This window comes from Sphaeramia orbicularis, chromosome 11 (genome assembly GCF_902148855.1).
Source record: "Sphaeramia orbicularis chromosome 11, fSphaOr1.1, whole genome shotgun sequence".
Lineage (NCBI taxonomy): Eukaryota > Metazoa > Chordata > Actinopteri > Kurtiformes > Apogonidae > Sphaeramia > Sphaeramia orbicularis.
In genome coordinates this window covers 27,659,418-27,675,703 of record NC_043967.1, presented here as the reverse complement: position 1 = coordinate 27,675,703, position 16,286 = coordinate 27,659,418, and the positions used below count along the sequence as shown (strand labels likewise).

The window sequence follows — 16,286 nt, the reverse complement described above, 5'->3', positions numbered from 1 at the left end:
TTCACACTTCTTCAATTATCCACCATTGTTGATGTTTTATGCACATGAAACAAAGAAATAAATAAAAACAGTCCGCGGAAGGCCCTCCCCTTTTCACGACACTCTACGTCCCGTGGCTACGCGTGACGTCACTCCGTCTCCGAGGACGTACGAATCATGGCAGCGCCCTGTGACTACTAGTGTTTCTCTTAGTTTTAATACTGATTTTGTCGGCTAAACAGCAGTAAGTGTGCTTTAAACTGGACATTATGGTTTTATTTGACGTTATGTGTTGCAGTTTAGTATAGAAACTGGTTTGGGACGCGGTAAAGTCTACAAACACATGGAATTTCACGGTGAAAATTTACCATGCTTACTCTACCACGTTTGTTTTGGCTGTCTTTGCAGATATGGAAGAAGTGTTCAGATAATTTTCTTAACGTCCAGTCGATATAGAAAATAACGGCGTACCACTAGAGGTATGCAAAAATATCAAAGCGTAAACTGTAGTAAACGTATTCCATGAAAATCTTATCTTAGGAAGCGTACAGACGTATTAATACTAAATTATACTCAAAGTATTACTGTTTTGGTCTGTTTTACTAAGTTAATATTGTATATGACCTCAGCATATTGTTTATAAAAACAGATCAGTGTTGTTTTAACATGTTACTGTTGGATCTGCTGCAGATGAAGCTAGATTGAATAACTTTATATCCAGCCTTCAACCTCAGAGCTCATGACATTATTTCTTTCAATTAATGGACTTTTTTTTTTTTATATGTTTGTCCTTTATTTACATCAGAAATGAAGTAGAGTAGAAGTATTAAACAGTATAAAAGTGATTCCTAAGCACCAGTACTTTCCTTTCATACTCAAGCACAGAATTTATAATAAAGATTAGACTAAACTAAAAAATTTAAACCTAACAGAAGAAAAGGTAATAAGGGTGTTAATCTGGTTTGTGTAATGGGTGTAATGTAGACTCATAGGTGTCATGATCACAATTTTTTTCCCCGAGTAATATGATCATGGCTCCCTGTCTCTTTGATTGAATCAATTTATCAGTAGTAAGCCCTGATCTAAAACATGTTTCTTTTCTACAGATGATAAAAATGGCGACACCTGCTGACGAAGAGCAGGAGAAAAAGATTGACTTGAAGGAAGAAGTGGAAGCAAAACAAGAAACAGAAGAAGAGATAGGAGAAAGTGATGAGGAAGAGGAGTCAGGTGATGATGAAGATGATGATGATGGAGAAGCAGAAGATGGAGCTGATGAAAAGGATGATAAAAAAGAAGAAGAAAAAGCAACACCAACACCACGGCAAGCGGTCAAAGCCAAGAAAAAGCAGGATGATGTCCTCAACCTGAATAATGAGGTGGTGAAGATGAGAAAGGACATGAAGAGGGTACGAGCTCTGATCATCAGGAAGCTGATATCCCAGATTGCTGCTTTGAAGAAGAAGAAGGGGAAAGAGATGGAGGTTGAGCGGAACCAGAGGAGAGCAGCCAGACTGCTGGAGGAGATCCATGCCATGAAGATCCTTGTGCCAGATCTGGTAGGGTGCACTCTGCAAATGTAACCTGTTATGATGTTTAAGTACAGGGGCTCTTACTCAGTTTAAAAAAAAATAGAAATCACAAGAAAAACCACAGAGTTTGCTGTGATTTTTTTTAAGGTTAATGTGAAATTTGAAGAAACCAGTATGTTAATAGTGTCTTTAAATGATTCTTACAGAACAGTGGGACATTTTACAGATTTGAAGTAGAGAAGCTGATCAGTCATCATACCTGTAAACAATACACTCTGCTGTCCTCTGTCCTTTGTGTGGGTTAAACAGACTAAACATCACTAATGTACTGTTAACCTTACCCTGCCGATTGGGTATGAAGGCCTATCCTTAAACATTATGAATTGTATTAAACACTTACCAAACACTACATATGTCAAGAAAAATTATGTCTTCATAAATGTCGTTAGTGTCATAAGTGTTTTATCCCAAGGTTAATTTTGAAATCTCTAGTAAATGTATAATTTCTATTGTATGTTCATATATATTTGTAAATATTTCCACAAATATGGCTTTGATCTTTGTTTTTCCCCTTTTCAGGTCACCAAAACAGCCTTGCAGAAGAGTCTCAACTTTGACCAAGTATGTAAAAATCCCAAGTCTACTATTTCTGATCGAGCTATAGCTCGCATCGCCACCCACCCACAGTTCAACAAGAAGATAGAGCAGATCAAAGCTGCTGTGAAAGCCTTCAAAGAGGAGAGGATGAAGGGAGAAAAGCAGAGAGGGAAGGTACAAGGGCAAAATCAGGTTGAAAAGTCAAAGCTACAGTCAGAAGGCAGTGATGGAAAAAAAGGACAAACAAAGGAAGAGAAAGATGAGGACATTGAAAAGGCAAACGTTGATAAACTGTCTATAGAGGACAAAGGGAATGCAAATGTTTCAGCTGATACTGTTGATGTTCAAGAGAAAAAGACACCAGAAACTGAGACTATAAAACCAGCATCAATAAAAAATTGTGAAGTGCTCGAGACTGTGAGAAGTAAACCTCAAAGCGTAGCTGCGGAAACCAAACCAAATCTAAAATCTGTTCCTGAAGTGATCCAGAAAAAGGACGTTGAGGCTGAGAGTGATTTAGAGTCATCATCAGAGGAGGAGGAGGATGGGGAGGAGAAAGAGTACTTTGATGACAGCACTGAGGAACGTTTTCACAAGCAGTCCTCCGGGTCTGAAAGCGATGATGATGACTTTTTTCTGGGAAAAGTTAGCAAATTCAAGAAGAAAAAGACAAGTGGGGGAGTGGTGCAGCAGACGCAAGAAGTGAAAGGGGAAACAACCAGTCCACTGAAAACTTCTGACCCGGTCCAGAGTGAACTTGATGAGCTTGAATCCAGACTAAAATCCAAGGCAACTTCCCTGAAATCTGTTTTCTGCTCCTCCCTATCAGGGACGAAGCAGAGTCGTGGTGGAGGTGGAGGCAGAGGTGGAAATAAATTTAGTAAACAGAGGGGTGGAAGGGATGGAAATAGAGATTTTAGCAAACAAAGTAAGTTCCAAAATCAGGATAAAAGCAAGGAGGGATTGAAATACAATAAACCCTGCCCTGAAGACAGGCGTCCTGACTCTGAGGAGAGGGGTTTTGCATCCGCTGGCCGAGGGAGGGGGCGGGGGAGGGGGAGAGGGGATTTCACAAGACAAAAGGATCACAGAGGAGGAGGTGTCATTTCCCATCAGGCACCACAGCAGGCACTGCACCCATCCTGGGAGGCTAGTAAAAAGAGGAAAGAGCAGCAAGGACAGATCCAGGCCTTCCAGGGGAAAAAGATCAAGTTTGATGATGATGACTGAACTTTTTTATTTAAGGCTTCAGCTGTAAGATGAGCATCTTAGTGTGTCTGTATGAAGTTTGTTTTGGAGTCCATTTCTTGAGTCCCTACATCCATGTAAAACTGTTATTTCTATGTAAAGGACTCAGATCCTTATGCTTGCTCCTGTGTTCATCAAAACCTCTTTTCCAGTCATACAGAGGCTGACATTTGCAACACTAGTTTAGCTTAGAAATTGAGTTAACATCAACAAATGACCATCTCCAAACACAAACTTCACATAAGTATACAAGTACACATGATTGTAACATATTGAAGTGTTACTAAAACAAGGTTCATCTATCTATTATATAGTAAAGTGTCTACATGTCATATTTGTCAGATATTTGAACAAGAAGATGCTCTGCAACAGTGGAAACCCTGGAATAATTAAATGACAATGTTTTGCAGGGTGTAATTTTTTTTTTTTATCTTTATGGTTGAACAGACCCTTGGATTTTTGAATAACACATCCACACATCTGTATCATTCCTTAATGTAATTAAATTGGAATTCATCACTTGAAATACTGTACATATCATTTCAGTGTGACTGTGGAACACGTCATTCTTTTGGCGATCCAGATTTGTTAAAACATGTAAGTGAAGATGACGTACATGTTTCTTGCCTGATTATCTACATGTGATTTGCAACAACCAGACTGACTGTCTTATCAGTTGTTTATTTGTCTCAAATGTGTTACACTTATTTCATCTGCTCATTTATCTGCTTTGACCCCAGAAATATATTAAATGACTCATGTTGTTTGAATCAGAAATGAATCACGTCCATTGAGTTCATTCAGTTTTTAGAAAGAAAAAAAAAACAGCTCTCAGGACACTGGTGCGTCAGACGTAAAAGGTGACCGTATCACGCTTTGACCAATAGTATTTTACATGCAAATCCGATTCAAAGTGTCCCCGGGATCCTTGGCGCCACAAACGTAACATAGCTTTGGTTTAAAGAGGCTGAAATGCATCCGAGCAGTAGAAATGACTGTTGAGGTTATTAGTATCAGGTGAGTGAGACAACGTGACAAGATTAAAGACGCATTTTCTTTAGTCGCAGAGAAGTCTCCGATCATCATTACACCAAAACAGCACAAAACACAACAGCACACCACCTGGACCACCAACAACTGGAGACACAACTCTCACCGAAAGAGTAAAGGTAAGCTGATAACACTAGCAAATACTGGACTAAAGGGGGTTAGCAACTGGTGCGCAGTTAGCTAACAACAGTTCTAGCAGTGTATTAGCTTTACCTAATGTAAACAATGTGGTTTGTTCCCACTTGAACTGTTCCGGTGTACGTTCACAATTCTATTCAACTGGGAATTCATTTCACATCAGCAGGACATCACCGCTTGGGAGATAATCACGTTATTACTAATTTTTACTTTGTAATGTGTTCATAAACTTACAATGTTTATCAATGGCTGACCCTCATACTTTGTCACGTGAGCCAAGATTACGTCAGTAAACAACGGAAGTTTTTTTTTAATTATTTTTTTTTAAATATATTTATTTATTTTATGTTATACAAAATACAATGGAAACATAAAGAATACAGTACAATATTAACCCTTTCATGTATGAATTATGAAACCTTAATCAAGATTTTTTCACCTGAGTGTTTTCAGTCAACTTTAGGCATGAAAAAAACAATGTGATTGAAATTTTTTTATGAACCTATTTTTCATGGAGTTACAAAAATGTCCACTTAGCTGGACACCATTTAATTAATTTATTTTTTGAAGCAAAAAAAACCATGTATTTACTGATATACTGTGTGAAAACTATGAAATAAAAAAAAAAAAAAACATTTTTAATGCCGCTGATTTGATGTTTTCTCACATTTTATGCTAGTTATTATTCACTCAAATAATATGAAAAAAACAAAACAAAACCTTTTTGTTTAAAAAACAAAACAAAAACCCTGTTAATTACAGTCTAATAACAATTAGCAATTGATTTACGCCCAAATATGATTGTGCAGATCAGGTTTATCAAGAACAGGAAAGTTACAGTAATGGTCTGAATGTCAGTGTATGGGATGATGCAGAAGCATCCACTGTGTTAGCTGATATGGAACTAAAACAACAAAACTTGTGAATATACAAGAGAACAGCTGGAGAATAACTGTCCACTGTAGTGACCAGTATGCATGAAAGGGTTAAAATAACATCATGAACAAAACAGAACATAACCAGGGGACAAACTATACAGGCAGAAATAATACATCAGTTTACATAAGAATTTTAAGTGTTACATCGATCAGTGGTTTTGCTAGCTTTTTTATTTTCAGAATATTGAATACTTGAAATATACTGTTTAAGATCAATTTTAAAGATTAAAAAAGAAGGTTTGGGATTAGAGAATTTGAATTTATAAATATGATATTTTGCTAGAAACAGAATTAAATTGATGATATAATATTGATCTGATTTGGTAGCAGGATATGAGAAAATACCAAACAATATTTTTGCACAAGTTAGAGAAAAATCTGAATCAATAATTTTAACAAATAAAAAAACAGACATCTTGCCAGAAAAGGAAGGGACAGGACCAAAACAGATGATATAAGTTTCCTTCTGATTGATTACAAAAAGAGCAATCCACACTGATGTTCTTTTTATATCTTTGTAGGAACACTTTTCAAGGATAGAAACGATGAATTAATTTGAGAGAAACTTCTTTTATCTTGTTTATAATTAAATACTTACAGGGTGGACACCAGATTTCCTTCCGTTTCAGGTTTGGAATGAGATTATTCCAATGGAATTTTGGGGGTTTTACAGAATAAAAGCTTTCAAAGTGTCCAAACTACACAGGACAATAATGTGGCATTTCCGTTCTATAATAATGCATTTTTATTTAGTACCAACTATAATATATATAGTTGGATATGGAATTGAGCAGGTAACATTGATGTATGACGCTTATTGGAAATTGTTGGAGTAAATGAATGCAAGAGATTCTGTTCTACACTTAAAGCTACAACTTCCTGTATAAAATCAGTTGCAATGTACTGATCCATTCCTCAGTGTTGCATGGTATATGACACGGCAGTGGGGTGTTTTCATACTGTCTAATAAGGTTCAAGTGCTCCTACAATAAAATAGGTCATGTATAGAGTGAAACTGAAAATTATAGATAAGAAGCCAATTAACTGGCATCAGTGTCATGTCCTGGAAAAATACAACTTACTGAGTTTTATTTCTGAAATTTATTGATAAATGTATTAATAAATCAGCTCCAGAGCCACTTCATGGTTTCTTCCAAGCACAGGACGGCAGCACAGTCACCGTGAGCTTTGTATAAGATAACTGTATAATACACCACTGTAGAACCACATTTGGACAGTCAGCTTTATCCATAAAGGACAGTCACATCTGGAACACAATGCCAAATGAAATAAAACTGGTAACAGATGTCAAAACATTTGCAGCAAAAGTTAAGAACTGGCTGAAAACGAATCAAGAATCTACCTAACTCTAAAATGTATTATGTTTGAGGTTGGACTGTTATTCTTTATTTTCTTCATTTCTTTTATGTTTTTTTGTTTGTACTATTGTTAACACAGCTTTTATATCATTGTTGTTTATACTGTAAATGCATTTTTCTGTTGAAAAGCCCAACCAGGGACGGGGGTTGCAAAACTATAGCTCAATGCTTTTATATTCTTTGTGCAGAACATCAGATATTCTGTATGACTGTGTATATTACTTGGGTTTCAGACTAATAGTAAACTTAATGTCCATACTAAGCCCGCTGCATACTCCACGAGGACAAAATGACTTCACTTGACTCGCGCGGCCCCGGTGTCCCATAGAACTTTAATCTCGTGCGTGTGCGAGAACTAGTGCACGATTGGCCAGAAATTCGAAGTGGGTGTGGTCAATGCGGATAAGCGGAAACCAGTGCTGGAATCCGGAACAGTAGGTCATACACTACAGTAAAAGGAGTTACTTATTAAAACAACGTGTAAACTGGGTTAGGTAGTCTTAACAAGTAAGTAAGTAAGTAAATAAGTGTTGTCCTGACCTGGAAAGTGACGTCATGAGGTTGGTTAACTTTGACGTTCTAATTATAATGCGCATAAGTAGCTAACTTAACTAATAACAGTGCATGAGTAGCTGTCTTAACTAATAACAGTGCATTAGTAGCTAACTTAACTAATAACAATGCATAAGTAGCTAACTTAACTAATAACAGTGCATAAGTAGCTAACTTAACTAATAACAATGCATAAGTAGCTAACTTAACTAATAACAGTGCATAAGTAGCTAACTTAACTAATAACAGTGCATAAATAGCTAACTTAACTTATAACAGTGCATGAGTAGCTATCTTAACTAATAACAGTGCATTAGTAGCTAACTTAACTAATAACAATGCATAAGTAGCTAACTTAACTAATAACAGTGCATAAATAGCTAACTTAACTTATAACAGTGCATGAGTAGCTATCTTAACTAATAACAGTGCATTAGTAGCTAACTTAACTAATAACAATGCATAAGTAGCTAACTTAACTAATAACAGTGCATAAGTAGCTAACTTAACTAATAACAGTGCATAAATAGCTAACTTAACTTATAACAGTGCATGAGTAGCTATCTTAACTAATAACAGTGCATAAATAGCTAACTTAACTTATAACAGTGCATGAGTAGCTATCTTAACTAATAACAGTGCATAAATAGCTAACTTAACTTATAACAGTGCATGAGTAGCTATCTTAACTAATAACAGTGCATAAGTAGCTAACTTAACTAATAACAATGCATAAGTAGCTAACTTAACTAATAACAGTGCATAAGTAGCTAACTTAACTTATAACAGTGCATGAGTAGCTGTCTTAACTAATAACAGTGCATAAGTAGCTAACTAAACTAACAGTGAATAAGTAGCTATCTTAACTAATAACAATGCATAAGTAGCTAACTTAACGAGTAACAGCGCTGAATTTAATGGAATGTAAGGAAACTGGGAGAAAAAAAAAAACGAATAAAGGGAGGACACTACTGTATCGCCCCTGAGTGCAACAATGAATTTAACAGAATAAAAAGTAAAGGAAAGAATCTCCGCTATCATTCCTTGCCTGTAATATGTTACAAAATAATGAGAGTTTGAGTTGTCCCAGACAACTCCGTACTGTTTCTAAATATTTATTAACAGTCTAAGTGGATACTATAGTTTTGTGATGAACTACAAAGTACAACTAGACCTGTAACACATGCATGTAGGTTTTATTTAACTATTAGTCATGTTTCTACAGCCAGTCCTCATATGCCCTTTTTTTTTTTTTTGCTTAACCTTTCTACGCTTTCTCAGCTCATCTCTATTTCTGAAGCAAATATGTCTGCGTGTAATCTGATCTGAACTTATTTTTTCCTTCACACATGTAGTTAAAAAAGGTTACACAAATGCTTTCATGCTGAAATTGATTAACCAAACACTTAAAAGTGCTGAAGAATTGCCATGAGTGTCTTAAATAAGATCATTAGCCCAGTAACATTAATTCTATAAAACCAACAATGCAAAGCTAAAATACATTGTTTCTCTGCCATTTTCAAATAAATGTATGTCCATGTGACAGAGAGAGTAATGAAAATAATACTCTGATGTCACTGACTTTGCACTCAGTGTTTGTAGTCACTCAATTCTGGGCAGAATTTCTCATACATATCGTTAAGTACAAATTCCTGTCCAAGAGGTAACGAGATTGGTGTAAATAAAAAGTCTTAAGAATGTAGGATTTGTACTATTATTTATGCATGTGTTCCTTTCCCACAGGTGAAAAGAAAACTGATTTGGAAGTGCTTGATCTGAATGGCCAAGAAGACGGTACCATGGCCTACAAAATTTCAAACACTGAGTCTTCTTCATCCAACACAGAGGAAAGAAGTAGGGCTCTCTGTTTTTTTTGACAACTTCTTAATTTTCCAAGAGATGTGTGTTTGGGTTTTCAGAGTCCTTAAAAATAAAATCCATGGCATGGAGATGTCACTCGCAACAGTCAAGCAAACTTCTGTGAGGGTGGTATCACTATGGGCTGTACGTTTTACAGTATTATTTATTTAACTGATTAGAAATAAAAGCAAAACAAAAAAAACTGCAAAATACAGAATATACTTCCTTTATATACCTTTTACATGTGACACTTAAAAAATAAAAACATGATTTGTCTAAAACTGAGTCCTAAATTTTAAAAAGGTCTTAATGGATCAATGTATAATATTTATGGGATGAAACTGATTATAACATTCATTATCATGTTTTCATTTCTACATCAGTAGAATCTCCAGAATTGTATTCTTAACTGCAGAGAGTATGTGATTTTTCTACTGAATTAAGCATGTAGTATGTTTCTACTGTAGTGCAACTTAGAAAGACGATCAAAAATAGCTAATATTAGTTGGAAATTCAGTGTGTCAAATACAGCAATCTTTAAAGTTGCTTAAAAATTAATTCTCTTAGAACTAAACCAAATCTGTCCCCAATTCTACAGCACACAAAACCTAGAGACCCTGCAGTTTCTGAAAAGTCCAGATGATTTTGGCAAGTTTTTAAATGATTGACTTTATGCAGAAAGGCATTAGAGTCAAGCAGGAAGCCAGAAAAACTTAAAACCACAGTGAAAAGCCTCCCCTCATGCAGTATTGTTTTATATTCATATCAGGACCATCACTATGGTCCTGACATTATTTGCAGTGGATCTTCACCATGATGTTGGAAAAAGGCTTAAATGTAACTTGGAAATCTGCAGAATCCCATGAGTTTTGTGAGAGGAGCCGCAACGACACAGCGCTGGCAGCCTTGACGCGGAGGTTTATGGAGCTGGTGAAGAGGTCTGAAAATGGAAGCTTGGACCTGAATGTGGCAAGCTTACTGCTCAATGCCCCAAAGAGACGCATCTATGACATCATCAATGTTCTGGAAGGGATCTGTCTGCTCAAAAAGAGGTCTAAAAACTACATTGAGTGGGCGTAAGTATAAGTGCAGGTTTTTAGGTACTGTGTGTGTGTGTGTGTGTGTTTTGTGTTGGAGTTTGGTACATGTTTCTACTTTAATCAATTTAATGAATAATCTCAGTTTGGATTAAACTGTGTTATTCTGTGTGTAGTCTGCTTCCAATTCAGGCACATCATGTCGTGATATTTGTTTTGGTCTTGATCCTGTGTTTTTGAATTGTCTTTTTGTGTGCACAGAGGAGGTCAAGGGAACATCTTAAGAGATGCACAACTGATGACCCTCATTAAGGAGGAGGAGAAGCTGGATCAGCTGATTGACCGCTCTAGGCGGCAGCTTCGACGGGTGTTTAAAGAGCACACCCAGAGATATCCTTCTGTTTTCTCTCACTTATCATTTATGACAGTATATACTGTAGTTTCACTCTCCTATGAGAACTCGGGGTATTTTCATTTTTCAAGCTGTGAATAGCTCCATTTCAAGCACTAGGAGACACTAGATTGCAGAAATGACTTGTATCCTGAGCTTCATACTGTCTTTTCTTTCCTTGACTTTGTAATCACATTTGCGTATTTGACCTACGAAGATGTCAAAAATATTCCCTCCTTAAAGGAACAGACTGTGATCGTGATTAAAGCCCCTGCAGAGACTAAAGTTGAGGTGCCACACCCAGGAAAGGTACATGTCTAAACCTATACCTGTCTGATTTGAGGAAGATGTAAAAGTTGCTTAGTAGTTTCTGTTCCACAGGTTCAACAGCAGCTGAAACCAAAACATCCATAGATCTGTTATCTGAGCATATCTGTTTGAAGTCTGATATCCAATAATGCTGAATTTAGGCTCTACAGTATTTTGTTAGTATTGATCATGATGTAACTAAACCAATAAGCTCTATCGCCTAGTTGAGTGTAAAAGTATTGGAGTTGCAGTTGTAAAAGGTTACCAAACTTCAATATTCTTTTTGATATTTGGAGTCTGATTTTCCTTCATATCTTTTGTACTTTTTTGGTTAGTATTAGTGTGAAACAGGTCTGAAATAGAATTTAAAAGTGGCCCTGAAAATTGTTGATTTTGCTACAATGTGCAGAAACCTGTATGCTGTCGGTTCATATTAAAGATTGCATCATAAGAGTCTTTTGTTTCCTTCCACATATTCAGAGTCTCCAGGTCCACCTCAGCAGCACCCAGGGGCCTATTGATGTCTTTGTTTGCGCCGATGACCCCATGCCTGAAGACTGTGGCTGTCTCGCAAACGCCTCCACAGACGGGGACAACTCCATCGACCCAGTGCCTTACTCTTCCACCGTCCAGGTCTCCTCCACAGGTGAGCATTGCACCCAGGGGCTCCAGAGAGAAAACGGTCTCAGAACTGTCGTAAACATGGAGCTTGAACTTTCAAATATGGTGGAAAATGATAAGTGCGTCATTTATATTTCAATCTGCACCTAAATACAAGCAGTTTTAACACATGCAGAATTTTACTAACCTGAAAATTTACTGAATGATATATTTTATGTACAGATTTTTAACTCGGGCCTCTTCAGAGTTGATCGTTTTCACTTAAAAAAAAACTTATATAAAATAAATGACAAAATATCTGCAACTAAACTGTCTTGATTAATTGTTAAATGTATGTATTCGGATCATATGATACACATTGATCAGGATCTTTTCATGATCTCAGCCCCATGTAAATCCACTAATAAAAGGATAACTCGCTTTATTATCCTTGTAGGGAAATGTAGTCTCTGCATTTTACCCATCATAACACACACACACCTAGTTTTAGTATCAGCACAGCAGTGGGCTGCTTTTGAAGACACTCCTACCTACATGTAGCTGTTTTTAATACATTTTACTTTTATGTTCTGGTAGAAAACTTATGTGGGGGTCTGGTGGATTGAGGTCAGGGTCTTCATAGTCAATAAAAACAAAGACAAAGAATTCAAGAAAAAGAAAGAAAGTTTAGTTTTAAAAAACATAAAAACTATTGATGTCTAGATATTCCAGAAGTCTTTAAAATATGAAAAAAAGATTAGATGTATTTTGCAGTAAGACCCAGAACTGTGAAGGTGAACTGACAAGTGTGTGTATTGTTCTGTAGCTGTTTCTCAGCCAGGTTGTTCATGGAAAGAAATGCTTTGTTGCCTCATTGAAGAGAGCAACAAGGTAATATTTTGTTTAAGTGTTAACATTCATTAAGTTTAATATTTTACTGGCATGGAAACTTTTTACAGTTTGGCATCGTGAGCTTGAGAAGAAAAAAAAAACAAAACACATACAACACAACATTTAGGTGTGACTCCACTGATTTTTACATTGTTATACATTCATGGCTCATCTCACGCCTCCTTACCTACTGTCCTGTTATCTCTCCAGACGATGTTAGCCATAATACCGGACTCAGTCGTGATTCCATCCTTCAGCCTGAGCCAACACAACACTCATCGCCCGTTAGCGTCACCCCCTTCTCCCCCCTACTGCCCACTTCCGAAGACCAACAAAGCTTTGTCACCCTCTCCCCGCCTCAGCCCTTCTCCCTCGATGGGGTGGGGTACTTTCAAAGCCTTGTCAAGGACGAGGGCATAACTGACCTGTTTTCTGCTGTTGATCCGGACCTGGCACCCCTGGATTTGGATATGGTCTAAAATTTGTTTGGAAATGCTGCCTTTTTTAAACTGAACACAATTTCAACAAGCAAAAAACCAAAAAAAACCAAAAACCTTTGACTGTCTGGGAAGATGTGGCCAAAGTTTGACAGCTGTCATGAGTGGATGAGGACATTTCTCAGAAGCATTACCTGCAGTCATACCGGAGTAGCTGTGTAGTCCTAAAAAAGGCTTTCTTTTCATCTTTTGGACCCAGACTGGCAGACGAGTTGTCAAAAACCACCTGTTCTTTAAACATTTAATGAAAAATATTCACTGTGGATCAAGTGTCCCTCTGTGATGTCTGAGCTCTGCTGTCTCAGTACAGGATCTTTGGCCTGTTTGGTGTTCGAACATTCTGTTGTGGGGTTCTGGAAAGGCTACATGGTGCTTTTCAGTTTCTGATTGTAGAGGAATGACAAAGCCTCAAGGTTTAGTCTCCTGCTTCTGCTAGTTCTACCTCTTTGTTTCCTTGCGACATTAAGAATAAGAATGTAGATTTGATTCTGTCTTCACTTTGCACTGATATGGAAAATTTCTGTTTTTAAATCCAGTTAGAGCTCATTACTCTGACTGCGGGAGTGGCTTCATGGCTTTATCACATTTTTAGGAGCTTTTCTTAGAAGTGCAGTGGTGTTTTTTTTTTGTTTTTGTTTTTTTTCTTTTTTACCTCATGGCATTATTACTGCAGTATTTGTTGTTATCTGTAAAAACAATCCCTCATCTTAAAGAAAATCTCAACCAGTAACTTGTTTAGTTTCCCGTGCAGCCTGCCCTCCCTCTTGTGGCTGTTTGGAAGAATGGAAACTGATACAGCAAGTAATGAGACACTTATTCCTTTATTGCTCAGTAAGTGATTCCTGTCATTCAGTTGTTTTCATTACATTAAGTGCCTGAAATAATTGCCGTATAGTGTAGAATCTTCTACATTATTTGCTTGTTACTAGCTTTGTCTATAAGGCGCTAAACACTTCACTAATGTTGGTTTTTAGTGTGATAACGCCTTAAACAGAGAGCCAAGGTTTGAACGAGCATCCTTGACACTTAGCAGTAGGAGTGGGTGAAAATATGATATTGCATTAAAAAAAATCAGTACACAATTTGCATTCAGATTTTTCCTCTCGATCTTAAAATGAATTCAGATGGAATAGCTGCTTTCCACAATTAAAACACCATTAATTCAAGATACCCCTATTACCACTATCAGTCATTATTTTAGTATTAAACAGATAATTACTACAGATTATTACTTATAACTACTACTAGGGTTGTTTGATAATCAAAATGAAGAATGTCGCCATTAATTTCCTCAACTGTGACTGCCTACCATCGTCTAATTTGTCTCCCACAGCTTCATAATGATCTTAAAATACACTGCCTGGCCCCCCAAAAAAGTCGCATATGCAATATTTCACTGCACCACCTTTGGTTTTGATTACAGAAGACATTCATTGGATTTAACTAAGCAAATAGTTCAGATCCTTCTATGGGTAAGAACTGCAGTGGTTAATAATGTTTCAGTTTGAACGTGTTATTTAACTCTGATGCAGTAAGTGTCCTCTCATGTCTCTAATGTCAAACAGATTGGACAGTGCCAGGATTGATCAGGATCATCTGACTTGTGACAGAATGGTTCAGGGAGAATGAGACATCATTTACACACATGGATTAACCTCCATAAAGTCCAGACTCTAATATGGGATGTGATGAAGACTTGATGCAGCGGTCTGATTCTTCATCATCAAAAATCAAAAACTAATGCAGCTATGGATGGGAAAAATATTATGAACCTTATTGTGACACTACATAAGCATTTTGTCGCAAAAAAGATGTCACAGTGAATGTCTCCTGTGATCAAAATCAAAGGTGGTGCAGTGAAATATTGCATGTGTGTTTTTTTTTTTTTTTTTTTCATACAGTTGTTGCAGGTCGTACTGAGTATTCCCATACTTATTTTTCTTTTTTTAAGACTCAAGAAAAAACAACAGAAAATATGTGCACAGTATTGAAAACAACAAATCAGAACTTAATGGCTTCTACAGGCAAAAGACATTATTTAGTGTGACCTCCATTCCAGATGCAAAACAGTTCAGACAAAAGGACACATTTAATGTGTGTTGAATGAAACCCAGTGTAACATTAATGCAGAAAATTTTACAGGGTTTGCATGAAATAATTAAAAATGTGAAGTACCAAAGGAGGTCACACTAAGTTCTTACCACTTCAGATAGAAAGCATTTTTAATACCTCCATATTTCCTCTATATTCTGGTTGTATCGTGGTACAGATAACACATCACACCTACAACTTGTACTCCCTGTTGATTATGAAAAACTGTTCATGTCATTTGTCAATAGCTGTTATAATTAATGCCAAATCAATATTTTAAGGCTGATTGGAGTAAACTTAAGTAAAATCAAACTCTGAAGCATCTTGTAGGTGCAAATAACCAAACCTAAAGTCAAAATGAAAATGTTTGCAGAATGATATTTCTATGAATGTAAAATTATTTGATATTATCCATTATTGTTTTGAGCTCCATGTTAATGAGTCCTGATACTTTTGTCACTTTAGTGTACGCATGGTCATTCTAATGTAGTAAAACAATAGAGTTACAGACTTTGGCACAGTATTCATAATGCGTATAAACGTCAGCAGACTGTTAAACTGAACATACTACACAGTAGGACGTCTGTCTGCTTCCATCTACTCCTGCACAGACGGGCTGTTGTCGTCATTATCATCAGAAATTTGTCCCCAGCTGCTGAAAAATAAGTTACATGTATGCCTTCAAGTTGATGAACTGAACATACTTACCGCTGTCAGACTCTAAACAATTTTTATGAACTGACTTACATACTCTCAAAAGACTGAATAGTAATGATAACCCATAATGCAGTGCTCTCTATATGTTATAACACTAATAATCATGTATTCAGACTATCTACAATGAATTTTATTGGAGTAGGAAAGTTTGGACAGTGTTCATGATGATCTGATTGCTCTGGAAAGTAGATATAGTGACAATTTAAAAAAAAAAAAAAAAAAAAAAATTATGCAAGTTCACCACTTCACCCAGCCTTACCCTGAAATACTAGATTTGATGCTCTGTCTATCGATATTTTATTTTTAACCTCCTATTCATAGCATGATCTGATGGTTTTCCCTCATGTATTCAGTTATGCCTTGTTCCTATACCTGCTTTTCCACTTGGTTTAACAAACACAAACCAAACATGTGCCTTAGTCACTGTTAATACCTCATAGATCTTTACTATCATGGTTTTTATGTGACGTGTTTATTTGA

The 16,286-nt window shown here is 36.5% G+C and overlaps 2 protein-coding genes across 2 annotated transcripts; both read left to right on the top strand.

Annotated features, from left to right (window-relative positions):
• The first annotated feature begins 119 nt into the window (after nucleotides 1–119).
• srfbp1 (serum response factor binding protein 1) lies at nucleotides 120–3,781 on the top strand. Its single transcript, XM_030147376.1, has 3 exons — nucleotides 120–223; nucleotides 1,086–1,538; nucleotides 2,091–3,781. The coding sequence occupies exons 2-3, from the start codon at nucleotides 1,086–1,088 to the stop codon at nucleotides 3,336–3,338; spliced, it is 1,701 nt and encodes a 566-aa protein (XP_030003236.1). The 5' UTR covers nucleotides 120–223; the 3' UTR covers nucleotides 3,339–3,781.
• Nucleotides 3,782–4,451: 670 nt separating this feature from the next.
• On the top strand, nucleotides 4,452–14,069 carry e2f3 (E2F transcription factor 3). Its single transcript, XM_030147377.1, has 7 exons — nucleotides 4,452–4,525; nucleotides 9,157–9,267; nucleotides 10,130–10,349; nucleotides 10,572–10,700; nucleotides 10,896–11,010; nucleotides 11,491–11,656; nucleotides 12,712–14,069. The coding sequence occupies exons 2-7, from the start codon at nucleotides 9,213–9,215 to the stop codon at nucleotides 12,978–12,980; spliced, it is 954 nt and encodes a 317-aa protein (XP_030003237.1). The 5' UTR covers nucleotides 4,452–4,525; nucleotides 9,157–9,212; the 3' UTR covers nucleotides 12,981–14,069.
• Nucleotides 14,070–16,286: the final 2,217 nt, after the last annotated feature.

Excerpts from the sequence above, each read along its gene's own strand:
- srfbp1 (XM_030147376.1), top strand. The coding sequence starts at position 1,086 with ATGATAAAAATGGCGACACCTGCTGACGAAGAGCAGGAGAAAAAGATT. Across the intron at positions 1,539-2,090 it reads AGATCCTTGTGCCAGATCTG|GTCACCAAAACAGCCTTGCA; the intron begins GTAGGGTGCACT and ends TCCCCTTTTCAG.
- e2f3 (XM_030147377.1), top strand. The coding sequence starts at position 9,213 with ATGGCCTACAAAATTTCAAACACTGAGTCTTCTTCATCCAACACAGAG. Across the intron at positions 9,268-10,129 it reads ATCCAACACAGAGGAAAGAA|AATCCCATGAGTTTTGTGAG; the intron begins GTAGGGCTCTCT and ends GGAAATCTGCAG. Across the intron at positions 11,011-11,490 it reads AGGTGCCACACCCAGGAAAG|AGTCTCCAGGTCCACCTCAG; the intron begins GTACATGTCTAA and ends CCACATATTCAG.